The 18,943-nt window shown below is 31.8% G+C and overlaps 1 protein-coding gene across 2 annotated transcripts; it reads left to right on the top strand.

Annotated features, from left to right (window-relative positions):
• The first annotated feature begins 10,803 nt into the window (after window positions 1-10,803).
• Window positions 10,804-16,612, top strand: LOC133679330 (lactoylglutathione lyase). Of its 2 annotated transcripts, none has more exons than XM_062101885.1 (9): window positions 10,804-10,871; window positions 11,120-11,239; window positions 11,321-11,382; window positions 12,151-12,211; window positions 12,391-12,470; window positions 12,598-12,665; window positions 13,798-13,887; window positions 15,173-15,279; window positions 16,382-16,612. In XM_062101885.1, the coding sequence occupies exons 2-8, from the start codon at window positions 11,147-11,149 to the stop codon at window positions 15,271-15,273; spliced, it is 555 nt and encodes a 184-aa protein (XP_061957869.1). In that variant the 5' UTR covers window positions 10,804-10,871; window positions 11,120-11,146; the 3' UTR covers window positions 15,274-15,279; window positions 16,382-16,612. The 2 variants fall into 2 exon arrangements, with proteins under 2 accessions (XP_061957869.1, XP_061957868.1); XM_062101884.1 differs by lacking the exon at window positions 10,804-10,871 and adding an exon at window positions 10,878-11,014.
• Window positions 16,613-18,943: the final 2,331 nt, after the last annotated feature.

Genomic DNA, 18,943 nt, shown 5'->3' with positions numbered 1-18,943 from the left:
TAGATCATGGTGTTGCAATCTGAGATGGAAATCCGAGAAGAGGAGCTGAAAGAGTTTAGAAGTCATTACCTCACAATGAATTAGGAGTTACTTAGCACTAAGCAAGAGCATTAAGAATGTCAAGACTATAGTAATAGTTTTAAAGTTCAAATTAACTCCAAAATATTTGAGCTTGATATTGAGAGAGAGGACCTGCAAAGGGTAATGGTTAAAGTAACATAGTTTGAGACCATAGTACGAGTGCTAAAAAGAAGTAATGAGGCTTTAGTAACCACTAATGGGGTAATTGATAATACCTTATTCCATGATAAGATAAGATAGATGACAAAGAAAATTGAGCAAGTACTTTGTCATATTGAAAGGTTGCAACAACAAGCCATATAGATTGGAAATGATGTTATAAAGTATCAAGAACATATGAGTGCCATCACATTTTTTATTAGGAACATATCTAATAGAGGAGATGTTTTTTTTATGAGTAGTGATGTATAGGGCTTTTGAATCTTGAAATTTTCAAGCAATGTATGAGCTCTTTTATTATATATGAGAGGTTCATGACCCACCTTTCTTTTTAATGTGTTTTGGGATTCAACAATGAGAAGAACTTGGTAAATGCTCATTTACAACAACCAGTTGGACTCAGAAATCCTGCTCAATGAGCTATGAAAGTTATGAATCAGTTCAGAAAGGCTAATTTATATCCAACATAAATTGGCATATGGATCACAATCATACATTTAATCATGTATTTGTTTATAAATCATCACATACATATACAAGTTGAAATATAGGTCCTTAAAAAGCTCAAATTCGTAGAGTTTACAACACTTGACTCCGACATAGAAATATAGAAAATGAAGAATGTGCTCACTATAATGCCCATTTTCAAGAAACGTTGGACTCTTTAAAGGTTAGCATGGCTCACATCGCTAGCTTACTTAACCAGACACTCAGAAATACCTCTAATGAAGGCTTGTCCAATTGAGCCACCACTTTTGCTCAGACTCAAGCAACAATTCAGCCCAGGGAAAGGATAGGGAAACAGGGTCAAAAACCCTAGTATAATACAACACTTATGTTAAACAACAATATCAGCACTGAACCATACATCTATAGATGTATTTGCCAATGAATCTCATAAGACAAAATCATCTAATGACATTAATCAAGATAAAATGACAACATTGGAATCCAGAATAAGGGCTATCGAGGGAGTGGATTTGTATAAGTCGTGAAAATATATCTAGTCCTGAATGTGGTTGTATTAAAAACGTTTTGTATTCCCTTGTTTATCAAGTACATTGGAATCTAATGTCTTGTCATCTACCTCAAATCTTATTACAACAAAATGGCAAAAGTATTACACAATGGAAAACTATTAATGCACTTCTTTCAGTACAGTTTGAGTGGGGCAATACTAAGCTAGTATATGAGATTAGATAACACTAAGATTCAAAGATGGAAAGATCTGGTGAATGCTTTTATCAAATAGTATAAATACAATATGGATATTGCCCTTGATAGAACCAATTTGTCTCATCTAGAGAAAATAGATAAAGAAAACATGAGAGAGTATGCTCAAAGGTGAAGGGATCTAACTGCACAGGTACATCCTTTACTTTTAGACAAAGAGATGGTTATGTTATTGGCAAATGTACTCAAGGCATCATACTATAAGCATATGATAGGTAGTTTGTCACAATAATTCACTAATGTTGTAGCTGTAGCAAAGTGTATGGAGGGATAATGAATGGTAAAAGTTCCATACCCACTGAGAAAAAAAGGTTTCAGAAGGGAGAAAAAGGATTTTGATCACGTTGAGGGGGGCTATGAAGGCAAGAAAAACCATTTCCAAAACTATAACACCCTATCCCTCTTATCCCAGATTGCCAGTGTCAACTTTAATTCATTATTTCCTAACAAAAAACGTAAGACTCAAGATAACCGAGTCAAAAACCAAACCAAAAGTTTGCCAAGGAAAAATTATCAAAGAATCCAAGAACAATTACCTTCACTAAAATTACCCTTGAATGAGATGTACCATAAACTATTAAGCAATGAAAAGGTGGATCCAATACCGCTCACTCTACTACAGTCACCCTACCCTAATTGGTATAAGTCAGTACTTATTTGTGAGTACCGTACCGACATCATAGGAAACAACATCCATACATGCACTACCTTCAAAAACAAGCTCTTATAGTTAATTAAAGCTAGGTGGATAATGTTTAAAAAGGCCCCAAATATAAATATAAATCCTCTACCAGATCATACCTCGGGTAGTGGATTTGTAAATACATTGGAGATGGAAAACCCAACAGTTTAAAATGTTTTTCTAGTTAAGATTTATAAAATGCTGGTAAAAGTCTGGTACAAGAAAAATATTTTTAAAGAAAGACCAACAAGTAGGAATTTATATAAGTATCATGGTGAATGACATATAATCAACCAGTGTGAATGCTTCTGTAATGAGGTGATACAAATGATGATTCAATGAACTTTTAGAATTGAGGGGGGAACGAGTAGAGAAATATATGTGGTAAATGAACTTAGCAAAAACAAAAAGGTGCGTCAGGTGTAATTTACCACAAACAGGTTGCCTAAATTGGTTTTATATAAACCTACAGTGGCAAATAAAGGAAACTATAATGCCTTACCACACAACTATAAGTACTCCTTCTAGAACATGCAACTAGTGCTCATTTTCTAAGCAGAAGTTAAAGGCCTAACGCGTAGCGAAAGATGCTTTGCCCCGAAGAGCTATAAAAACAAAAGAAAGCAAAGAGAAAAGAAGTAGTTGACCTGACCTTCGAAGTGAACAAATCCTTCATTGAAGAAAAGACCAATGAGTTCCTAAAGTTGATGAAGTATAACGAATATAATGTTTTTTAGTATCTTAATAAGACTCCGACCAAAATATCATTGTTGTTATTGATTTTGAGCTCCAAGCCATATAGGTAGGCTTTGTAAAAGGTGTTAAATGAGGCTTACATGTCTCAAGATATCAACCAAGAAACTATAGAACACTTAGTAGGAAGGATCCATGCTTCGAATTATCTGTACTTTATCGAATATGACTTGGATCCTGATGGTACTAAGCATAACAATCCACTGTACATTACAATGCGATGTAAATATATCATGAATGAGAAGGTGTTGATCGACAATGGTTCTGTATTGAATGTGCTTCCAAGGCACATGTTTAAAGAAATACTTATAGACGAATCACATATAAAACCTAGTACCATAATGGCGAGAGCATATGACAACTCATCAAGGTAGATAATTGGGACCCTGGAAGTAGAATTATATATGGGGCCACAAATGTTCCTCGTAACATTGCAGGTGATGGATATCCATCCATTTTACAACATATTGTTAAGAAGACCATGGATCCATGTATCTAGAGTAGTAGCCTTTTTATTACTCCAATGCCTAAAATATATTGTGAATAAGATGCTAACAATTGTCAAGGTTAGAAAGACAGTTTCCATAATCAGGAATGTGGTTATACCATTCATTAAAGTGAAATATTATAAGGACATAATCATTCATGCTTTTGGAATCGTGAATGCTAAATGGGTTATTGAGGGTGTAGTGCTGAAAGAGCTAAAAGTTTCAGAAGCTGCAAGGATAACTGCTAGTTTCTTTTTGAAGTATGGGATTCTTTTCCACTATGATCCTAAAACTAGGATGTCTGAGCGAGTCAATTTGATGAAACTAAAATGTATGAATTAGATATTTGATGTCAAGTATAAGTCTAAGAGAGATGACTATAAGTGGGTTTCTAGGATCAAAAGGGAAGTCAAAATGGCGAGGATTGAAGGATGAGAGCTAAAAGAAGAATAGCTCGTCATTATGCCACTCCGAATGACCTTTCTAAGATTTGCAAAGGTCATCAAATCTGACAAAGCAGACCTTCATATCAGTGCTTTGGAGTGTGAAGATAAGGAACAAATTAAAGAACTAAGGGTCAAAATAGAATATGAGATGTTGCCGCAGCTGTCTATATGTTGTCGACGGCATCCCTATAAAAGCTTTTATAAAGAAGCTAGCTGAAGGAGAAGCATACCAGAATTGGGTGATGAAGCATGCTTCTATGGTGTTCAATGAAGTTTTATTTTTTTAATCTTATTTTAACGTTTTACTTCTTTTCAAATGTCTTATCGTGTTTTGTTGTTTTCATCTGTTTTTAGTCTTAATGGCAATGTAGCTCATAATACTATAAGACTTTTTTTTTTTTAATCAAATGAGCTTTTTCATTTTATTTTAATGGGATTATGTATTTTTTTATGTCCAACATGTGTCTTTGTGTTTTTTTTTGTCTTTAATGTAAGTAACACACTTACACGAACACACCTTACACTTTCAGGAACCCTGAATGTTCCATCAATTCATAACCTATTATTAAGAATAATTGGCCAAGTTTTGATAATAAAATTACAATGGGTGATAAAGACTGGGAAGAAGAGGAAATAAAAGAGTTTATTAGGTTGATGGAAAATTATGAGAAAACCTGAAACCCTGCTAGTGAAGAGCTAAAAGAAGAGAAAGAATTGAAGATTGATACCTTTATTACAGCTGAGGAAAGAGATGACCTAATATTTTTGAATATACAGATGTCTTTGCCTGGATTTATACAAATATGTCTGGTTTAGACACTGACATAGTGGTACACAAAATTTTCTTAGTGGAAGGGAGTAACTTGGTTAAACAGAAGACTAGATAATTGTCGAATATGCTATTTAAAATAAAAGCAAAAATACAAAAACAGTGGGATGCAAGTTTTTTGGATGTGGTCCACTATCTTCAATAGGTGGTTAATGTAGTTGTAGTTCCTAAGAAGGATGACATGATCAGGGTGTATGTGGATTACAAAGATTTGAATAAGGCAAACCTAAAGAACAACTTTCTCTACCCCATCTAGACGTCTTAGTCAAAAATTTTATGAAGAGTGCCACGTAGTCGTTCATGGATAGGTTCTCGAGATATAACTAGATTAGAATGGTAGAGGAAGATAATGAGAAAACTACCTTTGTCACACCTTAGATAACCTTTTATTATAAAGTGATGCCATTCGGATTGAGGATTGATGGTGTCACGTATCAAAGAGCAATGGTCATTTTGTTCCATGACATAATGCACCGAGAAGTGAAAGTCTATATGGACAATATACTTTCCAAATCAAAAAAAGAAGAAGAAGATCACGAGCAAGTATTGAAAAAATTGTTTGAAAGGCTCTGAAAATTATAATTAAGATTGAATCCTGCAAAGTGCTCATTCAGGGTAAAAACTGGAAAACTATTGGGTTTTATAGTAAGCAATCAAGGAATATAAGTTGATCCTGATAAAGTAAAGACAATCTATGATATGTCGGTTCCTAAGACAGAGAAAAAAGTAAAAAGTTTTCTTGGGCGTTTAGACTATGTATCCCAGTTCATATCACAACTCATGGTAATGTGTGGGCTGATTTTTCATTTACTTAGAAAGAAAAATCATGAGGTATGGAACAGTGATTGCCAAGAGACCGTTAACAAGATCAAAAGGTATTTTCAAAACCCGTCATTAATAGTGCCTCATATACCAGAAAGACCCTCGATCTTATATTAAGAAGTTATCGACGTTGCGTGCCTGACAACAAAATGAAGGGAGAATGGCAAACTAAAAATGAGAAGTTTAAGACATATCAAGATTATCTCTCAAAGTTAACTAATGAGTTTGAAGAGATAAATTTCACTCACATAAGTAGAGATAAGAATTGGTTTGTTGTTCACTAGAAGAGTCACCAGATGGAAAACCATGATATAGTGATATCGAGAGCAAGATCCAACTAATAAGCATCAAAATCAAAAATCTCCAAGCTCATTGTTGTTCACTAAAAGAGTCACCAGATGGAAAACCATGGTATAGTGATATTAAAAGGCTTATATCCAATATTGGGAGTATCCTCAAAGAGTCTCCAAAATAGATGAAAAAGACTTTGAGGAGAATAACCATGGAATATTAATTAGATAGAGATGTACTGTATAAGATATCGTTTGACGAGACTTTAATCAGGTGTTTGAATGAGAAGGAGGTTATGCAAGCATTATAGGAAATCCATAAGGGAATATGTGCCACTCATGTTAACGAACATACGATGGCAAGACAAATACAAAGATCTAGGTACTTCTGGTTGACTATGGAGAGGGACTGTGCAAATGCAAAGATCTAGGTACTTCTTATTGAGTATTAAGAAGGACTGTGTAAACTACGTCAAAAAATGCCATAAGTGTCAAATACATGGAGATAAGATAAATATGCCTTTGACATCGTTGTTCAATATGACCTCACTTTGGCATTTTGATATATGGGGATTGAATGTTATAGGACTAATCAATTTGAAAGCCAACAATAGGCATAGATTCATCTTAGAAGCCATCAATTACTTTACTAAATGCATATAGTCCAACTCTTATGCACATGTAAAATAAAAGGTAGTCAAGAGGTTCATTGAAAAAGATTTTATTTGTCACTATAGCGTGCCAACAAGATTAATAATTGACAATGCTTAGAATTTTAATGGAAAATTGATTATTGAACTCTGCACTAAGTGGAAGATTAAACATCTTAATTTTTTCCCCTACAAACCAAAGATGAATAATGCTATTAAGGTAGCCAACAAAAATATTAAAAAGATCATCTAGAAAATGGTGGTCACTTACAAAGATTGGAATGAGATGCTTCCATTTGTATTTTATGCATACCGCACCATGGTCAGAACTTCTACAGGTGCAATCCCCTACTCTCTAGTATATAGAATGGAAGTAGTGGTGCCTTTAAAAGTGAAAATTCCATCATTAAAGGTTCTAATGGATGTAAAATTAGAAGAATTGGAATGGGCAAAACTGAAATTTGAGTAGTTGAATCTGATTAGTGAAAAGAGATTGACAATTATTTTTCATCATCAGTTATACCAAAGTAGATGATAAAACATACAACAAGAAGGTCAAGTCAATAGTGTTTAAAGAGGGAGATCTAGTATTAAAGAAAATCTTGCTAACATCAAGAGAAGATTAGAGTAAATGAGCACTGAACTACGAAGGACCATATGTGGTAAAAAAGACATTTTCTAGAGGAGCCTTAATTTTAACTAAGATAAAAGGGGGTGATCTGTCAAAACCTATAAACTCTAGTATTGTAAAGAAGTACTACACATGATGTACTTTGTCTATCAATCAATAAAAATCAAAGTTTAGCCAAGAATTCTTTTGTGTATTTTCTTTTTCTCTAAAAACTTTGCATGATCTTATAAGCTTAAAAGCTATGTTTTAACAAAGGTTTTTGGAAAATCAAAGTTATTAGTATAAATACAGAAGCCAAATTGGTGTTTTTTTTTAATAAATGAGTTTTAAGAATTCAAGCGATCTTCAAATAAGGTGATCAAACACTTAAAAACCTGAAAAACATACCACATGCTACAAAATAACTTTGAAGTTGAGTTTTAGTTGAATGAATAATAATTTATAATCATTATGAAAAACCATTTTTGCATGTCCAAATTAACCACAACGAAGGAAAGTAAAGCTTACTAATCCTAAACGCATGTGTTTGAAGTGAGAAAACACTATCTTTAACAATCATTTCACAACACTCAAACATATCCTTTGCACTCATTGTGCGAGCTTAGTATTTTTTTTCCCTGACAGTTAATCATGATTAGGATCACACCCCATATTGGGGGCAAGTATGAGGACTAGAAAAGCAATTCGGGTGCAAGGATATACAAAAGTGCCTAAACAAAGATGGTGGCATGAAGAAATTCAAAAAATTCAAAAAATTTAAGCATGCCATATAAAATAGCGAATGCAATAATGATGCTCAAGATTTCTCTCAAAATTTCTACCAAATTTATCTTGTATCACATATCAAGATAAGGACTTGAGAAGATTTAAAAGCAATACAATTAGAGGAGAGTAGATATAAAAGTGAAAAATTCTTAAAATATTATATATGAAAAAACATGTTCATCATATAAAGATAGGTGGATCAATTAACCCTAATAAATATTCCTATCTCTCATCATATTAAAGGTTTAGAATTTCCACATTGAGTATTTGGGTTTCAGTCCATAAAATAACTTTTCTATTTGAATTGGTACATTAAATACTATTTTTAAATCCTTCATTGAAACAATGCCACAAATTTCAATCATATCATAGCTTTAAAAGCACATAAAGAATATTGATTAAAAAGGAAATAAAAATTATATGCATCTTAGATTCTTAAATCACCAATAATGGCTTGAGTTTGCAAGAGATAAGGTTACTGGTAAATTTGTATTAATAAAAGAGGATAAGAATTGAAGATTCTAATTCTAAAAAGAAAAATAAGACCAATAAGAGTTTGATACCCTTATGTAGTACAATGATTAGTTTTGGTGAACTGTATATCCCATCATGATCATACTACATTTTTCCATTGCAAATTGAGATAAAAAAAAAATAGGGAGAGAGAACAAAATGGTGGGTTATTTTTTTTATTATTATGAATTTTAGTAGATTCATTATATTTTGTGTGTGAACATTTTATAATTAAATTAAAAGATGTTAGCATTTAGATATATTGTTGAACCTCTCATATTTAACTATTCACCCTACTATTCAAAGCTATTTTTCTCCTTCTAAGTTCTTGAATTTGTTTTGCATTTTATTAACTTAACTTCATTTCTTTTCAATTTCATCCTTGAAAGTTATGTTCACATGATTTTAGATGTCGGGATTTGTTTTTATTTGCATGTTCTTACATACTCGCTGTGTCATAGAATATTCTAATATTAAATTAGAAATTGATTTTATAAAATATAATTTTAGGTTATTGTTCAATAAAAAAATGAAAATACAAGGATCAAAATTAAAGAACAAAAAACAGAGCTCTTTTTTCAAAAAGTGCGAGAAACTTCAATTCCATCTCTCAAGTTTCAAACTATATATATTTGGTTCTTATTTTTTAAGGTTTTTATGTTTTAGTCCTTGAACATCAAGGGAGGAGAGAGAAGCTTGATGGAAAAGGGAGTGGAGAGAGAAAATGTTTAGCCGATGACAAAAAAATCAAACATAGTGTCAATGAGTTGGCCTTAGAGAAAAGAGTTCGATGGAGGTGATTTTACTTTTAAGAATGCTAGAAAAGGTAGATCGAGATTTGTAAATTTTGTTTTGATTCGATTTGATTTTGGGTTTTAAACTAATTAAAGAGTGTTTTAGGATTGGAAATGACTTTATTGATGTTTCTATAATGATTTTAAGGTGTTTTTATGTTTCAATCCTTAAATATTGAGGGATGAGAGAGAAGCTTGATGGAAAAGGAAAAGGAAAGAGAAAATATTTGGTTGATGATAAAAAGATTAAACTTGGTGTCAATGAGTTGTTTTTAGCGAGAAGAGTCCAATGAAGGCGGTTTTACCTTTAAACATACTAGAAAAAGCTAGATCGGGATTTATGAATTTTGTTTTGATTTGGTTTGATTTTGAACTAATTAGAGAGTGTTCAGGGTTGAAAATGATTTTATTGAGGTTTCTATGATGATTTTAAGATGTTTTTAAATAAAGAAAAAGTTGAAAATAGTTTTTTTGAATCCCAAAACTTGGATCCTGATTTTCTGAACATCAAAGTTGATTGAATAATGCTCTAGATAGAAGTGTTGTCTATTAAAATAAAAATAAAAAAACACTAAAATAAACAATGTATCGCCCTCTTTTTTTTTTCCTAGAAAAGTAAAATTAGGCTTAGATACGCTTGGAATTTTTCATTTTTGACTAGTGGTACGAGCCTACCTTTTGTTTTTTAATTTTAATTAAATTTTTTTTAATTTAAATTTTAACTAATACCCTCTCTCGCATATTTATTTTAATTTTTTTAGATTAATTTTTTTTTATAGAAATTAATCTTTTGATTTTTTTTATAATTTTATAATATTTCAAAAAGATTATTATAATTTGTCTTTAATTTTTTTGTTTTAAATTTTAGATAAATAAATTCTATTTGCATGAAGCATTTAAAAAATGATAACTATTTGTATGTAGAGACTGAAATTAACCTTTAAGATTATATATATATAAAAAAAGGATAAATAAAGTAAAATATTTGCATGTTCCTTTTGCTTCTTACAAGGAAGATCAATTTTCCTTTTTAGTGTGTAATCAGCTTTAACAATTTTTTTTTGATTTATTAGTTTATATATTTTTCAATTCACTTTATTAAGCATAGATATCATCTTTTCATTTCATAATTAAAAAATCATAATACTAAAAAATACATCTATAATGCTAGTGCCTTACTTTTTTACTATAAAATACAAATAGTGATACTCATTTATATGTAAAACTTTAATATAATACATTAAAATAATATTTTTTAATATTTATTTAAGAAATATTTATAAGATATTTACATTGGTGAAAGTCTTACAATTCTATACCACATAATAAATAATTATTACTACCTAGGTTATTAGATTATTGGATTTATCAACGAATATTAAAATAATTCAAGTTAATTTAAATTAATTAATTTTATTAAAATGATAATATTTTATTATTGTTTACAAGATTTAATTAAATTTATTTATGTTGATTAGGTTACTAAAAAATTTGATTGGATCAAACTGAATTAATATCTTGTAAGTTTGGTTTTGTATTTCGAGTAAAGAATTGAATAAATTTTAAAAGAATTTATTTAAAATTTATTTTTTTATATTTTTAAATTTTTTGATTATATTAATATAAAAATAAAAATTTTAAAAATAAAAAATTATTATTTTAATATATTTAAAATAAAAAACAACATAGAAAACATACTCCCAAATCAAAATCGGAATGAATTGAATCCACAGAGGTAAATGAATGATAATTACTCACCCTCGCATGGCTACCGCCGCTACCTTATTCTTATCTCGCCTTTCTTTCTTTCGATTCACCACTAATAAATCTTCTTCAATAAGACCAAACCCATTTTTTCTCTATTCTAAAACTACTAAGGTTTAGTTATGACCACTGCCAACTAAAAGAAACAAAAATCATTTCCGTTCTTTATTTTTTTAGTGGATTTTGTCTTAATTTCAGTTATTTAAATTGTTTGTGCAGAATCCAAATCGACCAAGACTCATTTCAATGGCATCGGAAGCGAAGGAATCAGCTTCAAACAATCCAGGTCTTCACACCACTCCTGATGAAGCTACTAAAGGATATATCATGCAACAAACTGTAAGCCCTTTCTTTTTTCTTTTTCTTTTCGATTTAGAATTGATGGGGTTTAGTAAATTTTTTTTTTGATATTTTATGCAGATGTTTCGAATTAAGGATCCTAAAGTCAGTCTTGACTTCTATTCTCGTGTTTTGGGCATGTCGTAAGTTTTTTTATTCTTTTTTTTTTCTTAATGTAAGTAAGTTTATTCTCGTTAAAACTAATTTTTTTTTAATGTAAGTAAGTTTATTCTCGTTAAAACTAATTATGGTGATTTGGGATATTGTTTTTCCTTATTTTATGATTTAGGATTTTTTTCCCCTTAATTTTGTCTCGTGTAATTTATGTGGGTTTAGTGCTGATTTTTTTTTTCGAGGAAAAAAAGAGGTTAACGATATTGGAATTGTTTGCCATTGTTATTTAAAGCATGAAATAATGACAAAGTAAATGGTGTTAGAAATGTTGTTTTTTGAGGGTGTTTGGCAAAGTATATGCTGTTAAAGATGTTGTTGCTTGAGGGTGCTTGACAAGTTATATGGTTTTAGAGATGTTGCTTGAGGGTGTTTGACAAAGTATATGGTGTTAGAGATGTTGTTGCTTGAGGGTATTTTTATTTTTGGAAGATAACATTTTTACTCTTCAACGAAACCCAAAAGGTGGTTTTTTTTCCCCCCTTCTTTGGTTGAAGAGTGGCTCTTTGGTAAGATACTAAATGATGACAACCTTATGATGCTGGGTTTCAAGATGTTGAATTGATGGTGTTTGTGTAAGCATGCTTTGCTTCTGTGCTACCATATCATTTTGGATATACATACGAGTAAAAGTGTATATAATTAAGTCGTACTTGTATATAACAACTCCTTTTTAAATTTTCAATATGTATAGGTTGTCCTCGGTAATAATGATACGTTCACATTTCTGGAAATCTCAGGTTGCTAAAGAGACTGGATTTTCCAGAGATGAAGTTCAGCCTGTACTTTTTGGGCTATGAGGTAATTTAGATAGCAATGCATCTAAAAGAGCTAGTGTTATTTATGGGGTGTGTTTGAGTGTTAATATTTTGTGAATTTCACCACATTCCTTTCCTTCTTTTGGTGCCATATATTTAGCTAAAAATAAATAAATCATTATGCTCTGCAACTTTTACAGTGGACATATCTGTTTGATGTAGGATCATGCATCAGCTCCAGGCGACTCAGTTGAAAGAACAGTTTGGACTTTTGGTCGGAAGGCTACAATTGAATTAACACAGTTAGAATGATTGATGCACTTCTTTCTCTTTTTTCTTATCTCAAAACACAAATTTTTTTCTCCTTTCTGTTTTTCCTTATTAGTGTCCTGTGTTTGATATTTTCTGACAACTAAATGCTTCCAACAGTAATTGGGGCACTGAAAGTGATCCTGAGTTCAAATATCACAATGGAAATTCAGAACCGCGTGGCTTTGGTATGTAAGATCTTATGATTCAGGAGGATTTTGTCTAGATTCACCCTTTGTAGCAGTATGATAATTGTAATACATGTAACTTCCATGTAATTGTGGCATATATGAAGCGGTATCATATAGTCAAGAATGATGATTTTGATATGTTGATCTCTGGCACTGTGTACCACTTGAATGCAATTTGGCTGGCAAAACTTTCTAAAAAACACTTTTATTTTGGCCACTTAAGTGATATCATTTTAAACTAGAGGCATGCATATAATTAAATATGACATGCTATTATTGTGTAATCCATTAACTGTGTCCCTGTATATATTTTCATGATGCAAGACCAAATAGACTAGGGTATATGAGGTATGAGTTTTTCTCAAGGAAGGTATCAATGTAGTTTGGGGTCTCTGGGGCTGGTTTTTTGTGTTGTTGGTGGTTTATTAATAGGAATGGAACAGAAGCTGTGAACAAGATCTTTAGAGTTTTTTTGGTGGCGTATATGGTGTCTTTGAATCACAATGAAAAGTTGCTTTGAATCAAAATCAATAAGTTATTCTAGCAAAATGCTTCAAGTTGAATGAATATGTGTTTGGCAACGATGCTATAATATATGCTTTAAAATTCCCCTTTCATAAGTCTCTTTTGATAAATGATTCTGTTGATAAATGATTCTGTCAATTTTGAGTCAAAATCAATAATCACTTCAGCTTAAAGAAATGTTCAAACTTAAATTGAAAAACTTAAATGAAGAGTTGGTGAATGCAGTCTTGCACCCTAAAGCACCTCAATGAACCCTTGGAAAGGAAGAGTTACTTTCTTAATCCAGGCTGTCATAAGAGTTTTTGATTGCTTCACTTAACAGTTGCATTTTTACAGAACTTGCCATAAGAGTTTTTGATTGCATTAACAGTTGGCATGGCTCAAATCAACAGTCGCATTTTTACAGTTTAGTTTCTACCTGACATCAAACAAGGGGGGCTAAGTCATAATGCGCTGCTCTTTCATTGAAATTTTAATCTACATCTCCTGTTAACTAACATACAAGATCAATTCCTTCTTTTTCTTTAGATTTATGGTACTTTATTTGTAAAGGATGATTATCCCAAGCAAGAAGTAATGTTGATGGTTTTTATTTGCATTTCAGGACATATTGGTGTTACTGTTGATGACACATACAAGGCATGTGAGAGATTTGAACGCCTAGGGGTGGAGTTTGTCAAAAAACCCGAGGATGGTAAGTCACCTCTTTTAGATGATAAAATAGTTTATCGTTAATTACGTGAGCATCTGATTTGCACTTTGTAGCTGGTAGTTTATATGTAATGTAGTGATCAGGTTAAATGGTTTGCTATTTGGCTAGATAAAACTGATGTTAATTTTGGGCATGGGTTCTGTCCTATACATGGCATCAATCAATGGTTTGACCTGCAAGTTGTTCTACACATTTTTTTTTAGTTTGAAATAAGAGGTAAATTTCTGGATGATGTACCCATCTGCTTCTTTTGTGCGCACGTGCACATGTCAAGAGGAAGAGGGAAAGAAAACAGCCACATATAAATCCTGGAGCAGGATGGTACGGGAATGTCGATTCATCACTGGTCCATGAGTGGTGAGGATTTTGTATGGGTTAAGAATTAGGTTTAGATTTAGGACTTGAGACTGTTCTCAATAATCATGCTCTGGCAAGAAGCTTCTAATTTAGCAAATTGAGGTGGTATATGTTTAGAGAATAAAGGAGGAGAATAGAAGGTGTGCCATGGTACTGAGAAGTCATATTATCATATTAGCTAACTTCACGATGCCATCATCAAATTCTGTGCTACTGATTCATGGACCATAAGTTTACATTGTGTCATAGAATCAATGGTACAAAGTGTGGTAATTTGCTGCAATGTTTGTGGTCAACCTATTTGACTATCTCAATGGACTTGATCATTGATGACTCTGCCCTCATCCTCTACAGTTGTCTTTATATGAATCTCTTGACTAATCCATAGTCCAAGGACGGGAATTGATATAAATTGGTTCGGTTCTCTTTAATAAATTTAATTAAGTTATATGATTTCTTGGTTGGAGTAGTACCATCTCTCAAAACCTTACCTTTATAGTAGTAAACATAGAGTGTGTTTTGGTAATGTGGCTGGAAGTGCTTTCCCAAGTGCTTGTTGCTTGGTGCTTTTCGAAGGTCTTGACATACTTTATCTCAAAACCATTGAAAAGCACCTAAAAAAGCATTAATTTGGTGTCTTTTCTTTTCAACCAGAAAAGGACTTCCAATGGAATTACTGAAGACACATTTATTGACATTCAACCAAATTTATCTTTGCACTGTGTACTTGTCTTCTATTTTCCTTTCTTATTGCAGGCGTAAAAAATTAATTGCACCAATGACTTAAGGAAAATAGTTGTTTTATTTGGGTTTATGGTGCAACAAAGGAATTTATTGCTATTGGTGCATCATTTATTTTATATTTTATATTTTATATTTACTTGGCTCAAATGTGTGAGTCTGGCTGCAGGAAAAATGAAAGGGATAGCATTCATTAAGGATCCTGATGGCTATTGGATAGAAATCTTCGATCTCAAAACTATTGGAAAAATAACTGAATCTGCTGCTTGATATCATGTGAGACACTATACAACTTTTTTTATTGTTTTTGTTGTTGCTATTGCTTTATTTTTATCTCTTCCATCTTTCATGGATTGGCAACAGAATCAACTTTATATTGTTACTGTTCATGATGCAAAATTGTTTTCGCATGGTACTGACATCCATTTTTATTGTAGATGTATTTTTTTTTTAACTGGGGAATACATGTTATTGTTAGTAAATAAGTTTCAGTTCAAGATTACATCACCTTTGGATTTTTTGACTTGTGAAGACTTGAGTGTGTCACTAGTTGATGGTGAAATGTTCTCTTAACTAATTGTCGAGGATATGAATGTTGCGGGTGTAGGAGCTTTTAAGGGTGCAAGTTTCTAGGGTGTTTGGTTGCATTACAAGTTATAACTTAATGAAATGTTATTGTGATGGTGCTGGTGGTGGTTGCTTTATTCATTTTAACCTCCAAATAACTTTACCCTGCTAGGCCAACATTTAACTCCTTTGGGGAATTAAGGATTAAACATGCCTAACAAAAAGATTGTCTAACATGGGTAAAAGCTATGTTGCTTGAATGACCACATTGACCATCCTTTACCATGCATGCATGCCTTTTGGCCTCTCCCATACCTCATTATTCTCTGAGATATGTTAACATGAGTTGCTTGAACATTAATGGCTGTTCCTTTATCACGCTCCATATATTTTGCTAGGAAACTTTCAATTCTGGTGCATGCGATATCTGTCTTGTTCCATATATTATCCGGAGAGAGCCCCATGAGTGTATGATGAATTGCCCAGTCACATGTGTGATCTCCAAAAATTAACACTCAACTCTGGTATCAAGCCTTGTATCTAAGTAGTGTGTAAAGCAGTGCATTCCGAACTGCCTCCTTTATGTCTACCCCATGCCCAGCCCCCCAAGCAAGATCTCAGCATGTTTAGCTGGAATCTCTACTGTGTGCACGAGGGAGCAAAGCAGAAGGGATGGGGTGTAAGGGTGGCCTGACTGCAGTTCATTTTGTTATCCATGCTTGTTCTAGGCATTGATCTTTTTGTCAATTTTGTGAGGTCAATGGTTTATTTGCTGGTCTTGATAATTTGAAACTCAAATGTCTTGATGCAGGAAAAGGGGCGTGTTGCAGTTTTGAAGGTTTCTTTCCTCTTGAAGGATTCTCCAAAGTAGACTTGCAACGGTGACAAAATTATGATGGGAAAGTTGTTTTCAATGCATGCATTTCTTGTGTTTGTTAATGGACCTATAGTTTTATTTAACAAATAATTTTTTTATTGCTTACTCTTCCCCAAAAGGTACTGCGGATGATAAATGAATGACAACGTTTGTGTTGGTGTTAAATATTTTTCCAGCAAACGAGATCGACAGGGGAGAAATAGATGAGGAAACCCCCCCCCCCCCCCCCTGTTTTCCTAGGAAAGAATGAGTTATTGCTATTGTAAAATAGCATTCTGTGTTGTATAGATTAGAGGAGACGAAATTGGATCCGTGTGGAGTGGCATTCTCGACGAAATTTGTTGAGCAGGAAATTTAGGTGTCAGGCCATTGTTTCAAGGGAGCTCTTGATGTTGGATGCAGGCTGTCCTTTATGGTGGAATTCATTCATACGATTGATGGCTTGGATTCTCATGGGCAATTGTTCGAAGTAAATATTTTGGATTAAGGTTATCAAGTTAAAACTAGATTATGCTATTATTTTCATCCAAGAATGCTCAACCCAATTCTTCCAATTCTTGAACTAAAAACGAGAATGCTGCAGGTCACCCATCTTTCCCCTATTTTTCTATACAGTTTCGTTCTTTTCTTCACCCTCTTTAGTTTTAGCTTAAACTAGTTTGATTTCCTGTTGTGCAATGGGATGTAGCATTTGTTTTATCAAAGCAAAAAAAGAAGAAGAAAAGTTGCTGATGCTGTTAATGTTTTTTTTTTTTAACTTTTAGGAAATTTTAACTGCAAACTGAAAAGCTATTATGTGCATTTAATAAAATTAATTAATATTATGCGTTTGTAAATGATAATAAATATATTGATTTTAATTAAGATAAAGATGCATTTTGCAAGTTAGAAAATTCATGATTGCCAATGCAAGTTAAAAAAACATATATCAACATAATATGTAGTATGTGATTGAATGTTAATAAAATAAATGTGATAAAATCATGTAAAAGATCAATTTAAAAATATTAAAAATAAAAATTTGATTATAAGCGAACATTCATGAACAATTTATTATTACTATTATATTTTTACATATTAGGTACATAATTATTTAAAAATCATATCACAATTGAAGGGTATATGAATTGTCATGGCGTGCACGACATTGAATGGTGGATTTGCCTCCTGGATTTATGAGAGTTTTAAATGCATTGGGATTAATTATAAAATTATGATTTAAAAGAGTCGTCACCTAGTATTATGGTTACTAAGAAACCTATAAGTATGCAAGAGTCTAGGCAAATAGACTAGTTGTGTATGGAAAGATGCATTACCCCTAATGCACCATAGCTATGATAAAATGTATTATTGATTGATTATTTTTTTTTCTAAATCATGTTTATATTTATTGGTTTGTCTAAGGTTCAAGAAAAGATTATTCTCAGTAAGGAGATATCTATCTTATCATACTAAAACCTAACTATTCTAAGGTCTAAAAATTAATGATGTTTTTGAAATTTCAGTCAAATCTTAATGGATAATCACAAACTTGTCATGAAACCCATTAACTAATTTTTGTATTTTTCAAAGTATGAAAAAAATGCAATTTTTATTTTTTTATAAAACATGCATGATTTTTTTTTAAATTTGGTTGTATGCACACAAATAAAAACATATTTTTTTATTTTTTAAATAAGGAATTTATTTTGATTTTTTCCTAAAATTTTGAAGAAAAATGGATGAATTTAATATCGAGTCAGTATCTTATTGTGTAAGTTCACATCCTAAACATTAAATGAAAAGATTAGAAAACATGCAAGACCTATAAATAATTTTAAAATGGTCACTAAATTTTTTTTTAAAGTGTTGGAAATAATTTAGGGTTTATTTGGCAAAAACATAAAAAAAAAAAAAAAGAGAAAAGAAACACGGTTGGAAAACTAGTAGGGTGCTTTTTTTAAACATGTCCTTAACTAAAAATCAGAGACTTAGAAATTGTTTTATGACCACATTTGACAAACACGCCCTAAGAATAAGAAAATGCATTTTTTTTTTATAGAAACTAGACATGCGAAAAAAAATTTTAAGTTTGGAAAGGGCTCAGCCCAACTACGTGGGCTGGGCTTCTTGGCCTAAAGCCCAAGCCCAAAAACACAATCCAAAAATAGAAACGAAGAAATGAAAATCAAATGAGGTTTTTTGCTTGAAATTGATGAAGAACATGAAGAGTGCGATGAAGAACCCATGAGTATGGATTTAATTTGGCCCTTAATTAATATCTAAACTTTGATTTTCTTATAATTTCATCCATGATTCCATCTGATTAAACTTCTAAAAATTAAATTTAGTCTTTCAAAATTTCAATCTCAATTAGATCAAAATTAAGCTTCCAAACTTAATTTTCACCAATTAAGTTTTTAATAAAATTAATTTGACCAATTAAAAGTTTAATTAAGTTCCTGCACTTAATTATTTTTTTTTAAATTTTTGCCTAAATTAATCTTTAAACTTAAA

Source organism: Populus nigra, chromosome 19 (genome assembly GCF_951802175.1).
Source record: "Populus nigra chromosome 19, ddPopNigr1.1, whole genome shotgun sequence".
Lineage (NCBI taxonomy): Eukaryota > Viridiplantae > Streptophyta > Magnoliopsida > Malpighiales > Salicaceae > Populus > Populus nigra.
Note: the sequence above shows the minus strand (reverse complement) of the source record. Positions and strands in the feature narration are given on the sequence as shown.